Below are 22,018 nucleotides of genomic sequence, written 5' to 3' on the forward strand. Positions count from 1 at the left end.
GGTTTGGTGGGTGTGGCAAGTGAAGGTTACTGCAAAATCCCATTCCCTCCCCACCCCACTAACCTCTTTTCCAGCTCTGTTCTCCTATGCAAGGCAACAAAAGAAGACCCAGCCAATCAGCTTGGACTCAGGAAGCAGAGTATCAATGGGGGTGGGACCAGTTAGAGGTGGTATTTGCCGGTTCTCCAAACTACTCAAAATTCCCGCTACCGGTTCTCCAGAACTGGTTGGAATCACCTCTGACCCCCACATACTCCCCTTAACTCTGTGGTGTAAGTCTCCCTGCCCAATCACATGGGCACTAAGTTATAAGATAAACACATACGCACACTTAGCAGCACTTGCACCAGGCCTCAGCCTTCGCTTCTAGGGATAATATTTTAAAGGCTTCACAATCTGCTAGGCCTTATGGAATGAGATAAATTTTTGCATATTTAGTTACATTTAGAGCATAACTGTGTGAATAAATAACCATTACCTTGGACATTCTGGTTTATCTATGGGAAACTAGAAAGTGTTTTTTGATTCTGAAAGAAGAAAATGAGATAAACAAGAGCAAATTGTCTGGAATTACAACTGTGAATATTTGTTTTATTTTCGGGCTAATTTTTAGCTTCTATTTTAATATTTCAATAATTATTTATAAAAACTTGGAACACTTCTGGTTGTCGGCTTTGCTGACAGCAGGGATTCGCCTTCTCTGCGATTCCTGCTGTGCTAGCCGCCTTGGTGCCTCCGATCCTGACGGATTTGGAGGCTAAGGCTGCCCTGTTGGGGCAGCTGAAGAGAGGGGGGATCTGGACGGGGGTGAGGGGCATCGCAACCCCCCCCAGCCAGCAATAACCCCCTTTTCTCAAGACGGTTCCAGCGGTGGTCTTTTTATGGCCACCATAAAGAAGCCGGCAATTGGATAAAGAATGCGCAGGAGGGAGAAGGAGTTTTCTTTTTTTTTTTAAAGAAAGTTTTTTCTTGGTCGAACTGGGACCTTAAGGATATATTTAACACCTGGGAAAGTAATGACTTGGAAGCTATTGTTCCCGATTGATGTTTTCAGCTGTGAAGAAAAGTGACGAAAAGGGGAAGTTACTCTCCCTCCCCTGTGGAATTAACAAATGGACAAGGAAACCAGCCTTTTGGTAGAAGGTAAAACCTAAACTCCTTTGTTATAAGTGGGAAGGAGAGGCTTGGGAAAACAAATTTTTACTCTAAGACTTTGCTGGAGGAGATGCCTTGAAGATAAAGAGAATTTTCTTTCCCTAATTTGACTTCACCCCTAGAAGAGAAACTGTAAAAAGAAGAAGCTTCTACTCTGCCTGGACTGTTTGATGACTGTGGGACTTTGGGACTTTTGGGAACTGTTTTAAGCCTTGAAATAACTGATTGGTTTAAGAAGAGGATACAGAAAGAGAAGAAGAAACTTTAAAATGGCTCTATCTCTTGATGAACTAAAAACAATATCTAAAAACAAAGAAAGAAGGCAAAGATGTTATGGGAGAAGCCCTTTGTTTCCTAGATATGGCGCTTGCTATGTGTCAGCAAATTAAACAACAGCTGGAAGAAATCGAGGAAGAAGAAGCCATTTTTAATGAACTAAACGGTGTGACTAAGAAAGAAAGGAGAAAGAGAGGGGCGAAAAGGAAGGACTTAAGAAATAAAAAAATATTTATGAAAAAGAAAAAGAAGATGCAAAAACAACAGAATGCTAGAAAGCAAAAGGAAAGAGGAATGCAGAAAGGGGAAATTAAGAAGGCAAAGGTTTTGAGAGGAGGGGGTAAAAAGTTTAGGCGGGCTAAGAAGGAAAGGGAAAATGGGGAAAAAAGTTACAAAGATATAAGACAAGATGGAGATAAGGAAATTTTTTTCAGGGATAATGGGTAATATATGGGTTTTTTTTTAAAAAAAAGGGGGGGATTCTGCAAAGTACACATGAGTATTGTAATAGTGGTATTTGTATTATAAGTAGATAACCAGAACTTTTTAAGATCTAATAAAAGGCTAAAATATCAAGGTATAACTTTAAAAGGTTTAATAATGAATGATAATAAGTTTTAATAAAATACTAAAGGGAATGTTTAAAATATTAGTTTGAATATGGAGTTTAATGGATTAATGTGTTGATTGTTATGGATTTATTATTGTAGTATTGGTTTTTGAAATAGTAGAATGTACTAAGCAGAATCTGATTGGGATTTAGGTGTTATTTTAAATTTTAACTTAGGGGAATGATAGAAAGGCATCATACTCCGATTAGTGATTCCAGGGGAAACTATTCTTTCTTAAATTGGAAATGAGACAGATGTAAATGGAGAAATGGACAAAAGATATAAAAATATTTTTTTAAAAAAAAGCAAGATTAAATATATAAAACAGAATTAAGATGAGGCAAAAGTGGAGAGGAGTTATATAATAGATATAGAATGGTAAATAAGATGGGTAATGGTATATAAGAAAAGCATGAATACAACTGAGTCCATACAAAAAGAGGTAATCTGGGGCCAAGTTACTTTCTAGAAGAAAGCTTTATGTTTTTTATGTCTGTGTTTTATGTGTGTGTGTTTAATTAAGAATTAAATAATAAAATCTCGGAAGAAGACTAGATGAGAATAATTATAAACAAGCCAGAGGGAAATATAAAGTTGATGACTGGATAGCAGATAAATCGGAAAGGAAATATGATTGAATAATGATTAAAGAGAAACAATGTGGAATTTGGTAAAGGGAATTTACGTGTTTATATGGAAATGGGATAAATTATAAGTATGTGATATAAAGCAATATGTTACCTGCCTTGTAAGGATCTACAATGGAAAGAGGTTTTATGTTTTTAATGTTTAATGATGTTTTGTCTTGTTTGTTTGTTTGTAAAATCAATAAAACTTGTTTTTTTTTAAAAAAATTATTATTTATAAAAACTTATACCCAATGTTCTAGGATAGAATTTCCCCAATTTATTTTGGCAGACTATTTGAAACTCTTGAAGATTCAAGCCAAATGGGGCAGTATCTCAGATTTGTTAATTGAATGATGTGCAAAAAAATAATTAATAAATAAGTAAAAAACATGGAAGGTGTTTTCTAGAAAATAAGCTAACTTGTTTAAGAATGTAATTACTACTCATCCCAGCTAATAACACTGATAAGAACTGTAGAACCAATTAACTGTAGGATAGTATTGAAAAACAGTAAGTCTATATTATATACATAGTAAGCCTCCCCCAAACACTAAGATTCAGAACAATATAAAATGACATGATACTAAAAGCAATACTTTCAAAAATTCCAGGGAACTGGAAACTTTGTTAAAGTATCCATTCACTTTATGAATATCCATCCTTAAGTCTGAAGATAATTTAGTTCATGACTTTCATGCATAAGAATGGTAGGATGCTTACCATTCCATATTCTTGCATGAACATACCATATAGTTGCCCAAAATTGTCTTACACTGTCCCAGAAATCATTCATGTAACCTTGTGTGTCTGTCTTTCTTTTATAAATATGAACAATGATAGCACAAATAAAAACAAGGATGAAAGTGACTGCTGGAAATAGCAAAGCTATAAATAGTGGTACAGGGAGGCATGTGATCAGGTAATTCAGATATTCTTCCAAGCTTTCCACTCCAGTCCATTCTTCTAACAAATAAAGCAGGCGTTTTAAATAGGATGTGGATATCTGTTCTGCATCACAGAATTCCTTTTTGGCTTATCATGTTCTCTTTAAAAAAAAAATAAAACAACAGTTTTAGACAATCATATATTAGTTCCTAAAGTGAATTTCTTTCAATTATTTTAATTATAACTTTTAAGAGAAAAACACCATCACACAAATATATGCACATACCCTAAGAAATGATCCCAATTAATAAAGCTTAGTTCCAGTAAATGAATAATTGCTGTCTTAATAGGAAATAACTAAAACACGAGTGTAATTGTAGGAAAAATGAATTTGAGATTTTGACATATTGACTTAGCTTGAAATTATTGATTCCAACTTCATATTCTTTATGTTCTTCACTTATGACATTACTTAGTTTGGTAATGAAATATCTACCAACTCAGATTCTACTAAACAGTAATACAGGATTTGGTAATATATTTTGAGCAAAGCTTTCTTTAATCCTTTGCTTTAATGTGGTCTAATATTACTTTCCATTATGCTGCATCAAAAAGGCAGTTTGGGCAATAAAACTTGAAACATTAAAGAACATTATATAAAACATTCAAAAACATTATATAACACCATATCCTACAAGTACAAGAACATAACTTTTTAAAAATATGCACGTGTAAACAAAATAGTGCAATTTGTGCAACACTGAGCTGTAAAACCCTTGAGACTGAATTGATGATACATTCTTGAAATGCTCTCCTATCACCTCTTGCATTTTTTTCAATCTGTAAGAGCTTTTAAAAAGTTGCTTACTTTACAGCAAAACCACAAAGAAACATGTGGCCCTTTTCCAAGTTATTTTGACATATTTTTTGTGGGCTACAATCTATCAGAGGCAACATCACTCAAGAGTTTATTATGATCTGCAGAGGAGTAAAATAATGCATTTGTTCATGCTGGCAAGTTTTGGATAGGGATTGGATTGCCACCTGTCAGGAAAGTTACTACCAGTCAAAACTGACTCAAAGGTGCACAAAACATTCTTTGATGGCTCTCCTCCCTTTGATAGTACTGGGAAGAAGTTAGGGGAGGGTAACAGAGAGAAGCATATGCTTAATCTCAACGAAGAAAGATAATCAGATAGTTTCTCCTCTTCTTTTTCTCCAGGTTTATCTGTGCTGAAAAGGAGCAGGTTAACGTTTTAATACTAAAGCCAAGGTGAGCAGAAGAGAAGATGGAGAAAGAGGAAAAGTGACATTAGAGGAGATGGGGATTCTGTTGTTTTTCCTTTGATCCTGCCAAAACCCTACCAACGTAAGGCCCACAAAGCTCATTTCTTCACTCCGACATCCACAGGATTACTCTCCCACTAGCAGAGGAAGAACACTCTCGCTTTTACGACATTATGAACGCCCCTGGAAGCCTTCAAAAAGCAGAGCCGCCTCCCTTCAGGTTTATCGGTTTTATCTTCCGACCGGGGAGGGGGGACCCATGGAGAAGAACTTCAGGACAGACTGAGAAGGAAGGGTCCGGGGCTTCATGGGAATCAAGGGGCAGCGGGAAGGCTTTGGCCACAGAGGGTGCAATGATGCGGGTCAGCCGAAAAGAGCCCAGTGCCAATCCTGTCCCCCTCACGGCCGGGATTCACTAACCGAGATCACGGCAGCTAGGAAGAGAGGCTCATTAATCTCCCTCGCCTTCTTTTCAACCACAGGGATCGCTTCGCTCTCTGCAAGACGCAACCTTTCCTTCTGCTTTTCCTTCCCACGCCCAAGAGGGCGGGATTAAGAGGATGAGCCTCGAAAGACGCTCCGACCGCCAGCATCGCCCCATTGGTCCACGAAAGAACGTACCGTGTCTTCAAGAACCTGCCAATCCGTGTTCTTAAACTTTGGTTTAACTAATGAAGTCTTTTGGCTGATTTTTTTTCATGAATTTTAAGCGTGCACAAGACACTGAAAGTGCAAAAAGACGGCCGCCTTTAGAAAATAGAGTTGCGCGATCGAAGCTAGTGAGTTGCTATAATTCCATAGCAAATCGTCTTGTCACTCTTAATTTCTGTCTCTTTCAAGTCCAAGATCCCTGGATGCTGCCGAAAGTAAGGCAAGACTTTGGCATATGCTCTTTTCGTTCTTTCAAACTTGCTGTTTTTCCATTTGCTTGGCGCATTTTTGTGCCCGGCCTTGAATATATAACGCAATTTTTTTAAAAGATCTGTGCTTTGTTTGCATTTAGATTTGTGCTCTGTTTAAGATGACTACTGTATTACTCACAATGTAACAGTTCCAAAACCATGAAAAGTTTTATGACTTTTATGTTATAATATGGAAGTATTATGGTGGTACTGTATCTGTGTTTTATATATCATGTTTACATTCTCATATGCAATTTTCTTTATGCATTTTAAATTAAAATGTCTTCTATTGCTTATATGAGGTTCTGGACAAGTATACAGAGACCATTACAAAGATCATTAGCAAACTAGATTACATCAGGTAAGCCCTATCAGCCGTCCGGCATTCATGCTGCGAATACATGTTGTGTAAACCGTGAATTATAGGATTCCTATTGTGGGGGAGATGGACAATTTCCATATTTGGTAAATAAAATCTTCGTTGGTCGGGTCTCTCTGCTTCCGATGCTTGTTAAATCACAAAATAAGACTTTTAAGGCTGATTCTCTTATGTATAGCAAAGGGGAGTTCTGCCCTTGAGGAACTGCTGCAGAATTTGACTTTTCCTTGAAGAAATTAAGAGATTGTGTAATTTATTTAGGAAAGTGTAATTGTGGTTCTCTGACATTCATTTTTTTAGGAATTGTAGAGAACCATTTCTGCTCAGCTCTTCTCCAATTAAAGTTATTGCATACCCTGCCACATGAAACTTTAATTTTGTAGGTGAAATACGTTCCTCAAAAAACTGATAGCTAATTCTAGACAATATTATACATGTATAAAACAGATAATATGCAAATCAGGAAACTACCTACCAACTGCCAGGTGGCAAAAGATACAGAACCAAGAGGTCAATAGAAACTATCAATTAGTGTCACATGTGTATGGAATGAAAAAGTTGAAAAAGAGAGCAAGGGAAGAACATTGGAAAGCTCTTGATGTGGAAAGGAAGAGAAATTGATAGCCAGTTTGGTCTAATGGTTAAGGCACCAAACTAGGAAGCAAGAGGCCGAGTTTAAGTCCTACCTTAACCATGAATGCCAGCGGGTGGCTTTACAGGCAGCCAGTCTCTCTCAGCTGAACTCAAGAGAGTTTTTGTGGGGAAAATAAGTGGAAGTTGCATTAAATAATTGTAAGGTTCTCATTTTTTCTCAAACGGCAACGGAACTTTCTTGGTTTTTTCCTTTGAAAATGTGTTGCTTCTCATCCAAGAAGCTTTGTCTAACTAACTGATGGGGAATAGAAGAATTTATATTCTGTGCAGTCATCTGTTTGTTAGCACACTGAGTCAGTCATTAGCTTTCTGAGAGTCCTTGAGGACACTTGGGAGTTTATCTGTATCCTCAGAGTCACCTGAGTCAGAGTGCAATTGGATGTGGAATCTTCTTTGGACTGTTGAAAAGACTGCATTGTAAACAGGAAATAGGTGATATTGTACCCCTTTCCCTCTGTTGATGCAGCGCTATTCAATTTTAATGCAGCCTTTCAACAACACAATATACATGCACACTTTAAATCCAGAATACATTATGGCAGAAGCTTGTCTATCCCAAGGACAAAACACCCAGATACAAATAGAGTAATGTTGATATGCGGTGCAATGCCTGGAATGCACTACCTGACCCTGTTGTTACATCCTCAAACCCCCACTCCTTTACCTTCAAACTATCCACTATTGACCTCACCCCATTCCTAAGTCTGTAAGGGATATGCATAAGTGCACAATTGTGCCTACCATCCCTGTCCTATTGTCCCCATTTATTTGTACCTATTTCCTGTATTTACAGTCATGTTTATTCTTATACCTATGATCTTGTAAGAGATTGACAAAATCAAATAAATAAAATCAAATAAATAAAAAATAAATGCAGTGAGGTATGTGCAGACCTGGGCAAACTAAACAACCACTTCACAAACATATGGCACAGGAGAGCACAGTCATCAGGAAAGGATTCAGCAGTCCATCTTCATCTGAAAGACAAGATTAACTCTTTTGAAGGCAGCAAGGTTCACATTCTGGACAGAGAGGGCCACAGTTTAAAAGAGGACTCAACGAGACTATATTAATAGAGGGGGAAAGGATACGAATTCATCTATCTCCCACTTACAACACAGTCCTTTTAGCAATCCCAAGAAGGCTCCATACCTGTTTGCATTCTGATTCAGGTGACTCTGAGGCTACTGTTAAATCCCCAAGTGGCCTGAACTACCCTGAGAGTGGTAATGACCAGATGGTTGCAAAGAATATAGGTAAATCTTTCTATTCCCTACCAGTTAGAACTAAAAAAAAGCTTTTGGGATAAGAAGTAAAATGTTTTCAAAGGAAAAAACCAAGGAAGTCCAGTTGCCTTTTGAAGACAAAAAGGGTCAACCATGATCTGGATAATTGAGAATTTCCACGTGTTTGGATATGTTCATTGCCTTGAGTTATTTGTATTTGTAATAATTTATATTTGTAATATAAAATAAAGACAGGCTATAATGAAATGTAAATGATGAATTAACGGTAGAAAATCAATAGGTTAAGGTTAGGGAAGATGATGTTGTATCCTAAAGGCATTAAGGAGAGAAATAGCTATCCTTTGTGGTGCTGAAGGATTTGCTACAAATTTGCTACAAATCACTCTCATAAGTTATTCTTGCTCTTACTCTTCCAGAAAACATATACAACTTTTTCAAGGTTTTATTCACACACAAAAAAAGACTTTTCCTGGACATAGACACAGAGACACAACTGGGAAAAATCTTTAAAGCAGGCATTTGAGAATAACTTTACTAATGCTAAAAAAAAATAACTTATGAAGGCTCTCCAGGCTCTAGTATTTAATACTAAAACATATGATTTCTGGTCTTTTTCTTCAGTATTCAAGAAAAAAAAAAACTAAGAGCAGTAGAATGCACACAGTAATATAATATGTAGGGATATTTTCTAGTTGTCACTTCTGCTTTATTCAGTAGATATTTTTCATTACATGACATAAAAATAAAGAAAACAATAAGAAATAAGTGCAGATAAAATATGTTTAAATATTCTTTAAAATGAACAATATTTCAATCTGTTACTATGATTTAAAAGCATTATTCTGAAAAAAATATCCAGCAATATCCACAACCCCAATCTCAAAATATTTATAGATTAGTTTCCTATATTACTCCTGGAAATACCTTACAAACACTTTTTAATAATCTAAACATTGAGTAATCGGTCTGAAAGAAAATAATTAAACATTAAATGAAATTGAAAATGTTAATTTAAAGTAAAAGCAATACATTTTACAACAGCAACAGAACTAAAAAAAACTTAAATGGGCAGAAAAGGTTTTCCTAAATATGGGCATTGGTCCCTTCTTTATCTATTTTTCTATCTCTTTAATATTTTTCACAAATCATTATACTGGTGACTATTTCTAGTCTTAACTTTTTAATGATAATTATCAAACGGTCATCATAACAGCTTGTTTCCTTTTAAGATCTTAAGGGAGTTGAAAAGTAAGGCTAAATGTGATCATATAAAATTAGATTTACATTTACCATGTACAGTAGATTCAGTTGGATAATAAGAAAGAAAATATTTGTTATTATTTACTATGAATAAATAGTTAAAGTAGTACACATAGCAATCACAGAAAATACATTTTTCTGGAAGTAGAATTATATCAAACATAAGATTTCCAGTCCTATTTTCATTACTATTGGACATATTTCAATGCTCAGAAATGTCCACCCCACTTCAAAAAATCCTGAGAGAGATATAGGCTCATGGTAAAGCACTCTAGCTTCACATGGCATCTTCTTAAAACAATTTGGAAGGAATTCCTTATGCATGCTAAAATTTGAAAAAAGACATAATAAAGCTAATTTTCTAGTTAATTTTTTAAAGAAAGAAAGTCCTGCTTTGTGGATTATAATGGTTACTACTACATAATAGTTTTCAGTTAAGAGCTCTGGAGAACTATCCTTTTGCCACCAAAAGTAAAAATATTACTCAGAACATTCTCAAATATACCCCCCCACACCAGTTTTAAGTTATTTTGCATTACTGAAAACAACAAAATAAATGTCCTACGCATATATCATAAATAAGCTACTCATAAGTAGGTTTGGGCAGTTATAAATCTGCACAATAAACATATATGGAATGTTTAAAACAGAATCTAACCTTAAAAATGGATTAAGACTATGAGGAACCTAAAAAATGCTCAGAGTTGCAATATTATCTATGAAAAAGGATCCCTGCAGATTTTACTCTGCTAGCTGTTGCTGACCAAGGGCACTGTAAGAAAAGTTGTTGTCAATAATCATTCACTCATAGGTTTGAGCATATAGTAAGGCACAATGACATGAAAATGACAACATGTACACTGCAAATGATGCAGTAAAGAACTTGTGTCATGCTGTTTAACTAATTCAACCATTTGACTAGAGATATCCTTGATTTACAATACATGAATTGACCTATTCATTAATACTTAGCCCACTCTATATATTAACTGTAACCAAAGTGGAGAATACTGAAACATGTTCTTAGGATACTTTCCAATAAAAGAATTATCATTTCAACTTCCTATGCAAATGTTCTCACTTTGATGGCATTGTAAACTGCTATGTAAGCCTCTGTTTGAATGATTATTGATCGCAGAATTATTATAGTTAATAAAGCACATCTTGGTGGCTTCGTATTGCCTTGGCACAGAAGTATACCTATACCTATGAATTTTAATTTCCAGGAACACAAGCTCATAATAAATTAGTAGTTTGTCCAAAAATGTACTACTTGCTGGGAAATAGCAAAACAATTAATTTCTACAGCAGAAATTCTTCTCTGTGCAGTGCCAATTCACATTATTTACAAAGCCTTAAATTAATCAACTTTCTGTATTTAAGTACCAGTATAAGTAGTACCGGTCAGTAATATAAAACTAAATTCTACATATAGTTCTAAGTATTAATGAATACAGATACTGGATCTTTCTTGCTCATATGAATAAGCTTCTGCATACATAAATTTAATTACTTTAAACTTTTGGTAAAGAAACGTAATTAAAATCTGTAGTATACACTGTAATTTTGCTGTTTTTGTACATTTTACATTTTTTCTACATTTTCTATGAAACACTTATGAACACACATGAAAGTAGGAGAGAGGAAAGTCAATTAAGTAGAGTAAAAAGGGTATAAAATTAATCTTGCCTATGGGGAGATTGCACTAGATATCAGATGACCTGTAAAAGGAAGAATATCTGTTGTTGTAACTGGAGAATATATGGAATTTTAAAAATCCAAGTTTTACAAAAATACTAAATTTAATCCCAATTCATTTATAGTTTACATTTACTTTAAGAAGTACTAGAAAAATGCTATGTATTTGATCCATTTCAAACAGCCTAAAAATCATTTTTACATCTTATTCCTAATTAGGATTGTGGTTTTTAAACTATTGTTGTATTTCTGTGAACACACAGAGTTGTATTTATAGTGAAAGATTTACTTTCCTGAGCAATATGTAACAATAATCTTCAAAGCCTGGTTTTCTGTAAAATTATACATTTGCACAGCAAATAAAAAAACTATAGTAACAATTCTTAAATCATATATCACATTAAAATATCATTCAAATTTTTTTTCACAATGATTTGCCAAAGTTATTCATTTTCTTGTTTCCCTGTTATAATTCGTTCCATCAAAGCCCTCCACACATTTCCTGGTATTTTCTGATGTTTGTCTATTAAGCATTGTAGTGCATCCTTTGCCTATGAAGGGAGTGAAGATGAGAAATATAGATTATTCATTATGATTGCATTGTTCAATAATAAATTACATTTTAAAAAAATAAAAAGCCACAATGAATCCTTTTCAAATTACAGTATAACATTAACCATATATTCAATAATTTAATTTTGAAATTACGAACCCACACAAATACAAAATATATAGATTTCTCATTGTGGAAATTAGTTTTCATCAGACAATTTATACTTTAGATACTACAAAATAAAATAATAAAGATGTAGATTTCAGCCACGTTCTCCTGGGCTGCTCTGATTTTGCGTTAGTTAAAAAGGAATTCTGCCCTCTGCTGAATGACAAGGCATTCTGAAACTCCAAGCTCTATTGAGCAATGAAAAATCCTTTAAGATCAAGCTATTCTTAGGACATTAATTCTGTTATCAAACCATACGTGCTTGATAAAAATCCCAAGTGATTCATGTATGAAAAGTAACTAGTTCCTTTTAGGAGACTTCATATAGTTTCATACTCTCCCACATCTTCACTGAAAAAAATGTTCATGATCAAAGACTAATCCGGCAAGAAGAATAAAATCATTATGTTCATAAAAGTGAATAAAAGTGAATTAGTGCAAGTAGAGTGAGACTTCTGGTCCATTTGAAATTTTGTGAAGGTCCTAAATTTAATCTGACTGATAGACTTCAGGGACAGAATCTTTTTGTAAATGGTTCCAAACACAGCGAATTGCCTCCCGAAGGATATGCAGCTGTCCCTCCCTCTAATGGCTATTGATTGCTGAGTTTTACTATCATACTGTTGATAGTTGATCTTTTATTTTTTGGCTCTAGAAAAATTCTTTAAGCAATGCAAATTACATCATAATGTACTTTTGCTTTTATATGAGTGAACCAGAGGTGGTATTCATCAGGTCCTGACCAGTTCTGGAGAACTGGTAGTTCGGAGTTGAGTAGTTCGGAGATCTGGTAAATACCACCTCTAACTGGCCCCGCCCCCATCTATTCTCTGCCTCCCAAGTCCCAGTTGATCAGCTGGGTCTTCTTTTGATGCCCTGCACAAGAGAACGGAGCTGGAAAGCAGGTAAGTGGGGTGGGGAGGGAATGGGGTAACCTTGCAGTAACCTTCCCCCAGGAGTGGGTTGGAAATGGAGGTTTCATGTTATCCTTCCCCTGCCACACCCACAGAATTGGTAGTAAAAAAATTTGAATCCCACCCCTGAATTGAATTGAACTGTAAAATACATTTTTATTCCTATAATTTTAATGAACTCATAAATTAATATGCTACCTTTTAAAACAAAAAAGAATTCCTAATAGTTCAAAATCAATTCATAAAAACATTTAAAAGCAGTACCTTAATATTTAAACTATAGACAATTTACCACTGTGCATTTAAGAATAAGACATTTAAGAGAACTGGAGAATATGGCTGCTACATAAATAATGAATAAAAATAATTCCTTGTACTTTGGGAACTTTGCCTTGAAAACAAACCAACAGATATTGACAAAATTTCCCTAACCTTTCATTCAGCTTAATTTTCAAACAACCCTGTGTTTTTTGTACTATTTATTTGAATCAAAATTTATGTTTTGTCAGAATATTCATGAATTGGCAGAAGCATGGTAACAAAGTCAGCCAATGAGGAATGTTAGGAAACTGAAACTAGGAGGAGCCTAAGCATGGCTCTGTATTAAGCTCTGAGCTCTGAAGCTGCTAACTAGTCTGCAACTCTGAATCAAAACTGAAATTGTTCTCTGCTGTTCTCTCCTCTACTTGTGTATTGCCTGTAACTGCTACCACACTGGAAGAATCTGCTGTGAGTATTGTAAGTTTACTTCATGTATTATTATCTATATAAAGAAGTTAATGAATCCTGCTGAATCAGTTATCTGGGTGTGCTTTTTGGATTTGATTTTCTGCAACAAACTCTGATATTTTTTGATTCACAATTTAAATCACAAAAAATGTTCATATAATATGAGCTGAAAGTATTTTGGCAATACATCCAGGAGTCTTTATTGTAATCTTGTGAGCTATTAATATTCAAAAAGGAAGATCTTACTTTTTCTGTCAGTTCTTCTGCTGTTATGTTTGGATCATATAGAATAGGATCTCCCAAATATGTCTTCAATTTAACTGGAAAGTTTCCATACAGAAGAACTGGTGGCAAACGAAAATACTCATATATCGATCTTAATAATTCTGATTAATTAAAAAAAGAGGGGTTAATAGGGTAGCAGGAACAATTATGTATTTTTACCCACTTGTTCATTTTAAAAAAATCCAAAAAGTACTAATTCAATCACAAATCTGTATAAAATTGCTTCCTAACACAAATCTGAACAGCAAGTTAGTGCCATCATCTTGACTTTTGCATTAGAGCATTGCAGGAGGCCGCTGCAGCCAAAAATGGAACTCAGAAGCCCGTTTTCACTGGCAGAGCTCAGGTCAGCACAGGTGCCCAGACACAAGTGATTTCAAGCTGGCCATGCCCACCCTAGCCACGCCCACTGCAGTCCCCCAAGGCCAAACACAACCGTGCTGCGGCCCTCAATGAAATCAAGTTTGACACCCCTGCTGTAGATGTATCAGTTGGCTACTAAATGGCTGCTTCTTGCTTGATCAAGAAGAACTGTTCTTATGAGTTAAATTTGTCAATAATTTTGATTTGTATCTGTTTCATTTTATACAGCAAAGGTACTTGACATAATGTTGATGCCTCATATTTTCCCCACAACAATCCTGTGATATGAGAGACTGAGCTACAATAACCTGATTGGGTTTTATGCTGAAAAGAATACTAGAACTCAGAGTGGTCCAGTTTCTAGTCAATCACCTTAACCACTATACTAAACAGCCTTTGTAATTGAGTTTGTCGATGTTTTCAGGTTTTTATTTTGTAAAACTAATCTCTCAAAGAGAAATATCAAACCTCAAAAGCAAATGATAAAAAATTCTCTATTGTCATGCAGAACAACCAACAAATTCTACATATCCATACTTAATTGTGTGTCTGTCCTTTATGCAGATCTCAGGACAACTTTACATTGAGACAGATTCATATATTCCACAGTATTGTTGATCTGTCATTAAAAACAGGTATGTTGCTTTCAGCTGATGCAGAAAGACAATATATAAATGAAATAATAACAGTTTTCTCTTGTAGAACAAGCCAAGCAACTTATTTAGATATTAGAACACATTAAAAAAAACCATAGCATTTTATTTAAAATCATTTCAAAATGACTCTAATCAGGGTGAACAAAATGTAATTATAATTGATAATACAATACAATCCAAATAAAGTTGCATACTTATTTGTCCTCCAACTATTCGAATATTTTCCCGAATATTTCGTGTGAACATAGGAATGATGGGCTGAAAGATTAATGGAGATATCTTTTAATAATTTATTTCTCATAATCAACTGATTTTTTTTTACTAAATCACAAAGTTATATACTTGGATCAAAAAGCAGATAAAATCGAAGAGAAAGAAGTATAGGGAAATATTTCTTAGTCACATTTCCATCTAGTAGTTGATCCAAGAAACTAAAGTATCCTTTTCTTTTTCTGCAAGCACTCAGTGGGTGAATTTTGTAACTTACAGGGAATTTGTTAGTCATTCTGAATCCAACCTTCTCACTACAAAGTTAGATAAGTCTCCCATTATTGCAACTTTAGTCTTCAATTTATAGGGATTATAGGTCTGCATTCTGAGAATATTTGAGCTAGAATGTTAAGCAAATTAATTTTTTGCACTGCTCTATATACCTGCAATTTTATGTATGAAGTTCTCCATATTTGAGAAAAGCAACCTTTTCCTGCAAGCAATTAACAAAATAGAAAATTATCTAAGATCTTGTCAAATGTTCCTCTTTCATCAAAGTCGTTATGGAGAAATCTGAGATGCTGGTAATAATCATTTTATCTGCATTAAGAATGGGAAAGGCATTTTTCAAAATCTATTAGCACATGCTTGAAAGCATTCATTCAGCGGCTGTGTCTGGAAGCTCAGACAACTTGATGTATGTGAAGCAATACTTTAAGTGGCAATACCGTCAAAACAAAGCAGCTGTGCATATACATCTGGGAAGGTTCCTGAAAACCCACAGAAGCTTCTGAAGGCTGTATCTGCTTCAGTGCTTTAAAAAACAGGGAGTCTGCTGATGCCAGCTGGCATTCCAATATATCCCTGTGAAGACTCTGCATTTGAAAGTGATGCACTTGTCCCTACAAAAGCATCATACCAACCAAAGGAAATATAAGATAAGCCCCAGAAAGAGTATATTAGAATTTGATTCATAAGATTTGGGAGTACCAGTATTTGAATTGTTCAATGTAAGCTGCTAATTAGCATTAACCTAGTGTTAAGTAAAAATTACCACATGACATAATGCCATAGCATTTATATAAATATTATGGGAAATTTGTATTGAGAAATCTGAACAGATACATTCTCACCTTGCCCTTTTTAATGCATAAATAGTAATGACTTTTAAAAAAATGTATATACAGTTATAGAAGGATTACATCAGCTGTTTTTATATGGCAAGAAAAGCCAAACAGAGGAGCAGACTAGAAAACAGCTCCTTTCCCATGCATGGCCCAATGCCAAAACCACTTTTCTCCTAACTTTTTTTCTGAAAAGTTGAAGAAATTTGAAAAAATGAATTATTTTTAATTGATTTTTTAAAAATAATATATTAAGTTGGGGGTGTTAAACTCATGGCCCCACGGCCGGATGTGTCACATGCTGGCTCTACCGTCACCTGGTTTAGCAAAGGGGGAAAAAGTCCCGATACGTCACGTGACACTGCCGTGACAATGTGAGTTTGACATCCCTGTATTAAGTAATTAAAATGTAAATTAAATTGGTTTACATAAGGAAGCATACCAAATCAATACAGAAACTAACATGCTCAAGGAACACATTTCATTACTTTCTAGAAATATGTGGAAATTATTATTTTTTTAAATCGGAGTAAGTAGAACCTGATACCTCAGATTCTACAGAAGCAAAGAAACACTGTAAATAAACTCTATAGATACAGTCTACTTGTGTGTCTCTTTCTCTTCCCTCACCTCAACAGCCCTGATAGTGATGTATAAAGTAAAAAATACATTATTTTTTAAAAAACTACACGGTTTTTAACATTAATATTTTCCTTTCCATGCTTCTAAGCCTGTCATACATAAACACCTGTAATCATATATTTTAGTTATTCCCACAAAATACTTACCACTTTTGCTTCAGTGGCCACTTGAGCAAATCCTTTACGATTTTTCCACATAATAGTATAATTTTCGTCACTGAACAGTGCTTCCCGTACTCCCCCTGGTGAAATTACCACCAGTCCTCCATTTTCTAATATTTTTTTACATTCTTCCTGAGTTCCATGCAGAACATGGAACACATTAATTAATAACTGTATACCTGAAATTCATAAGAATCTGTTGTAAGACTAATATTGATATAAAATTATGATCTCCATAGATACTATATTTTATCAGAAAAATATAGAATAAATAGTTACAAAGGTGTAAATTATGAGAAAGACAAAAAGGATTAGATTTTCATCAATCCATATCTAATCAAAATACTTTCAAATCAAGAATCAGTGATAAGAATTATAAATTTATATTTTTTTATAATGAAAATTTATCCTGATAAGAAATCTACCAATTAACATCCAATAATAAGATATTGTTATATAGTTTGTGCAGTATATATTTTCTTCTATAACGTCTACATTGTATTGATTATTTAAAAAGCACTTTCTCTCAACTATCACTACCCAGAAACAATTTAACTATAAGGTAGCTACCAAAGGCTTCATGATAAGAAATTTGAAATCCAAAGCCAATACAATGGTATACCTAAGTTTCATGGGAATCCATTTTTCTTTTAAATAGAGGGCAACTGTATAAGACTTCAGGATAGGAAATTAAATCTTAAGCCAAAATACTTTATTAATTAGTAACTGAAATGATTTATTTAAAATAAGAAAATAATTTACCATATTTTTCGGTATGTAAGATGCATTTCCCCTCCCCAAAAAGTGAGTGGAAACGACTATGCACCTTATACAGCAAATGTTGCCAAAGCACTGCCCACCCACCGGTTCCCACGCTTAGGGCCACTGACACCCAGCAATTTGCCTCCTTGCAGCAAACATCCTGGTCAGCTTTAGCACAGCCTGATTTAGCACAAGCAGCTGATTATTGGTTGGGTCTGCCTCCCTACGATCAACTGTTTCAGGCTGCAGGGATCGCCATTGCCTATTGCCACCTCTGCAATCCCCATTTTCTGCCTCCACACCCTGTTTTTGGCCCTATCTGATCCTGCCACCTGGAACAGGCCGAAAATGGCATACGGAGGCCAAAAACAGAATGCGGAGGCCGAAAATGAGGTGCAGAAAGGTGGCAATAGGCGATAGCGATCACTGCAGCCCGAAACAGCTGATCATCGGAAGGCAGTTCCATCCGACAATCAGCTGCTTGTGCTAAATCAGGCTGTGCTGAAGCTGACCAGGATGTTTGCTGCAAGGAGGCAAATTTCTGGGAGGCAGATTTTTTCCCCCTTGTTTTCCTCCCCAAAAACTAGGTACATCTTATACTTGGAAGCATCTTATAGTCTGAAAAGTACAGTAGTTTACTGCTATCTTCCAGTATATAACACAACCTAAATATGAATTAAAGCTTATCCATACAGTACATTATCTGAGATGTATAATTTTTCTTAATTGCTCAGGACAAATACCTGGAATTGAAAACACAAAATGATCAGCAACTATATGGAGGATTCTTTTTTTCTTGATTAAAATAGTGGCTACCAAGTAGAAAAAGTCTATGGGAGTTGCTCCATGATAAAAGATAATTAGTGCTGGCCCATTTGGTAGTTTTTCAAGACCGTGCACCTCATAACCTGTTATGGACAAAAACATTCAAGGTTAGCATTTCATACCAAGTTAATTTAACAAAATATTATTGAGATATTAAAATTATGAAACTGCTAAGTAAGATATCAACTATAAATACATTACAATGCATGGCAGTTATTCGTTACATTACAACCCCACTTCAGTTGAACATCTTTGTATTAATGTTCAGTGATTCATTCATGCCAATCAGATATGTTGGCATGTTAACTCATGCCAAACAGATATATGGCCTTCTTGTTTTGAAGAATTATCATCAAAATGAAATTGGGCTAGCTGATGAAAAATAATTGATTCTGGATTACATGGTTTATTTACATGGTTTACAAAGATACCAAAATCATAAATTAACATAAACTGAATTTGTTAGCTTCTTGTATAGCAATTAATCCAGTTTCACAAAATCTTGGTCATTTTGTGATAAATAATATATTTTAAAAACATTTTCAAAATTATTCATATTCTATATAGGAAGTAAATATAGCCGACAGAAAAAATGTAATGGCTTTCCTCTTAGCAAACAAGACCAAAAGAGGGAATCCAAATGGTGAATCTCTTAGAACTATATTATTATTGGTTTGCTGCACAGTCAGTGAGTTGTTACATGGCAGGTGCTTGACTGCTCGAATTCTAAAGTCCTAATTTATTTTCTTAATTTACTATGATTTTATCTTTTTAATGGTCCCACCTGTTCTTAGTTGCAGGCACATGATATTTCTTGCCCTTCAGACTGATAATTTGGTTCACAACTGTCATGCCCAAGAATGGTGGGATACTTACCATTCCATATTCTTGCGTGAGCATACCACATAGTTGCTAACATTTGTCTTGCACCATCCCAGAAATCATTCAAATAACCTTCTTTTATGTCTGTCTTTCTTTTGTAAATATGAACAATGATAGCAGAAATATAAAGGAGAAGGAGAATAACAGCTGGAAGCAGAAAACCTAACAGTAGTGGCATAAATAACCATGTGAGATAAATGAGGTAACTCAGATATTCTCCCAAGCGTTCCACTCCAGTCCATTCTTCTAATATATAAAGTATGCATGATAAATAGGATATGGATATCTGTTCTGTACCACAGGATTCATTTTGGTGTATCATGTTCTGTTTAAAAAAGGAAATAAAACAAAGCATTTAAAAGTCTAGACTATCGTATATTTGTCCTTGAATTGTTACTTTGACTTATAATTATTAATTCGAATCATTAGAGAGAAAAATGAAAGAATGTTAATCTACACATCTCCTAAGAAATGAGTACAATTAAACTTAATAAAGCTTAATTCCAAACAAATGATTATAGAATGGCAGAATATACCACATTGTATATAATAAATAAACATAAACTATAGTCATGTTTATCATGATTATATGGCCAAGTGTACCATACATAAGAAAAACATATTTGAGATTTTGACATACTTGCTTAGCTTGAAATTCTTGATTCTAACTTCAAGTACTACTAAATAGCAATACGGGTTTTGTAACAAATATTATGCAAAGCTTTGGTGTGATCCCTTATTTTAATATTGTACTCACATATCACTCTTCACTGTATCAAAAGGAAATCACTTCAAGCAATGCAACTTCTAATATCCAAGAAGATATAAAAAGTCAAACCCACATTCCTACAAATGTAAGAACATACTCTTATTTTTAAATATGCTTTTTATACACAATAGTCCAATTCATGCAAGGCCAAACTATTGAACACTCAGGAGACTGAATTGGTGATAATGTTCTTGAAACGACCTATCTCTGCTTGCCAATTTATCTATAAAAGTTTGAAAAGTTTGCTTCCTTACAACAGAACCACAAAGAATCCTGTGGCACCTTAAAAATTTCCAAATTATTACCACATAATTTTTTCTGGGCTATTAGTGGCAACATCAGTCAAGAAACTGAATATGTATACACAATAAATTTGTTCATGATTGGCAGGTTTTGGACAGGGGCAGCATTGCCACTTGTCAGAAATTATTTTGGGAACATTTGTACTGAGCAAGTCAAGATCTGTTCTGATTGATACATGCATTAAATAATCTAGGTCCATTGGGAAATAAGAGAGCACCAACCATCCCTGTTCTACTGTTCGTTTTTATTTTTCTTATATGTATCCATTTCATGTATTCATAACTATGTTTATACTTATACCTGTTATCTTTATAATCACTTGACAAATAAAATAAATAAATAAAAATAAATATTCTTTGATGGTTTTCCTCCACCTGGGATTACTGGCTGGTCATGCTTACTGGGTAGAATTAATGTTGCAACTCATCAGGAGGGTAACAGACAGGGAAAACTGCCTGTTGGATATGCTTAATTTCAAGAAAGGTGATCAGATGCAGCTTCTCCTCAGCTCTTCCAAAATCTGTGGCCGGTACTGATTCTTCTCCAGATTCACTTGTCCTATAAAGGAGTAGATTCACATTTTAATACTAAAGCCGGGGTGAGCTGAGAAAAGAAGAAGTGCCTTCATTTGTTTTTCCTTTGACCCTACCAAAATCCTAACAAAAGTAAGGCCTGCAAAGTTTTGAATATGACCGTTTCTTCACACCGGCATCCGGAGGATTACTCTCCAAGCGGCAGCGGAAGAACACCCTCGGGGCTCTCGCCTTTATAACGAATTTTCCTGGGAGCCTTCAAGAAGCAGAACCGCCTCCCGTCAGGTTGTATCGGCAGGATTTTCTTCTGACCGGGGAGTAGGGAACCACAGAGAAGAGCTTCAGGACAGACGGACAGGGAAAGGTCCGGAGCTCCGCGGGAATCAAGAGGGTGGGGAAAAGGCTTTGGTCACAGAGCCGCCGCCGGTCAACCGAAAACAACCCAATGCCAGTGCTGTCCCCCTCACCGGCCGGCATTCACTAACCCGGATCAATTCAACCAGGAAAACCGGCCCGTCCGACACCCTCGCTCTCTTTCAAAGACAGCAAACGCTTCGCCTTCCGAAAGACCCGAGCTTTCCTTCAGCTTTTTCTCCCCACCCCCAGAAGGGCGGTATTGGGAGTGCGCGCTTCGACTGGGCACCGAGGCTCCTTTGAAGCAAGGGAGCCCAACCAGCCTCCTTCCCTACCGTGCTTCCCATGCAAGCACGCGCCTCGGAGGGCTCGCCATAAGTAGGTGCGTGGTAGAGATCCGCTGTCTTTCTACAAAGGGCGGGAAAGGCGGCCGGCGTGAAACCACCCTTAAGTGGGACCGAATTAAATGAACGAGTTACCCCGATATCTCCCCTTCGCCCACAAGCTCCAGACAGGATACCGGTTTACCCCATTCCAGTTGTATCCTTCTACAATGTTGTTGGCGCCGCCCCTTTGGTCCACAGATGAAATGAAAGCGTGTTGCACGAATTGGCCAATCCGTGTACCCAAATTGTGGTTTAATGAATTAAGTACGTTGCCTGGTCTGTAATTAACCTACGTGGGCACAAGACTCTGAATTAGGAGGCAAGCGACCTCTTTCAATGAATACCAAAAAAAAAAAAAACCCAGATCGGAGCCTGTTACTTACGGTAGTCTATCGTCTTGTCACTCTACTAATTTC

At 35.5% G+C, this 22,018-nt stretch overlaps 1 protein-coding gene and 1 long non-coding RNA gene across 12 annotated transcripts; both read right to left on the reverse strand.

The window, feature by feature from the left end:
• Positions 1–3,454: 3,454 nt before the first annotated feature.
• Positions 3,455–5,386, reverse strand: LOC148126382 (uncharacterized). The gene is made up of 2 exons (XR_015743200.1): positions 5,264–5,386; positions 3,455–3,716 (listed from the first exon to the last, which is right to left on the reverse strand). It is a non-coding gene; the product is annotated as an uncharacterized LOC148126382 (long non-coding RNA).
• A 3,323-nt stretch (positions 5,387–8,709) lies between these two features.
• Positions 8,710–21,986, reverse strand: LOC113435418 (DGAT1/2-independent enzyme synthesizing storage lipids-like). 11 transcript variants are annotated; one of them, XM_087931249.1, is made up of 8 exons: positions 21,737–21,986; positions 20,731–20,887; positions 19,252–19,582; positions 18,294–18,458; positions 16,774–16,967; positions 14,846–14,909; positions 13,594–13,691; positions 8,710–11,534 (listed from the first exon to the last, which is right to left on the reverse strand). In XM_087931249.1, the coding sequence occupies exons 3-8, from the start codon at positions 19,577–19,579 to the stop codon at positions 11,427–11,429; spliced, it is 957 nt and encodes a 318-aa protein (XP_087787375.1). In that variant the 5' UTR covers positions 19,580–19,582; positions 20,731–20,887; positions 21,737–21,986; the 3' UTR covers positions 8,710–11,426. The 11 variants fall into 11 exon arrangements, with proteins under 11 accessions (XP_087787375.1, XP_087787373.1, XP_087787372.1 ...); XM_087931247.1 differs by having other exon boundaries at positions 13,594–13,733; positions 20,630–20,887; positions 21,737–21,983; XM_087931246.1 differs by having other exon boundaries at positions 13,594–13,733; positions 21,745–21,980.
• Positions 21,987–22,018: the final 32 nt, after the last annotated feature.

Source organism: Pseudonaja textilis, chromosome 3 (genome assembly GCF_049901715.1).
Source record: "Pseudonaja textilis isolate UNSWEBS1 chromosome 3, rPseTex1.2, whole genome shotgun sequence".
Classification (NCBI taxonomy): Eukaryota; Metazoa; Chordata; class Lepidosauria; order Squamata; family Elapidae; genus Pseudonaja; species Pseudonaja textilis.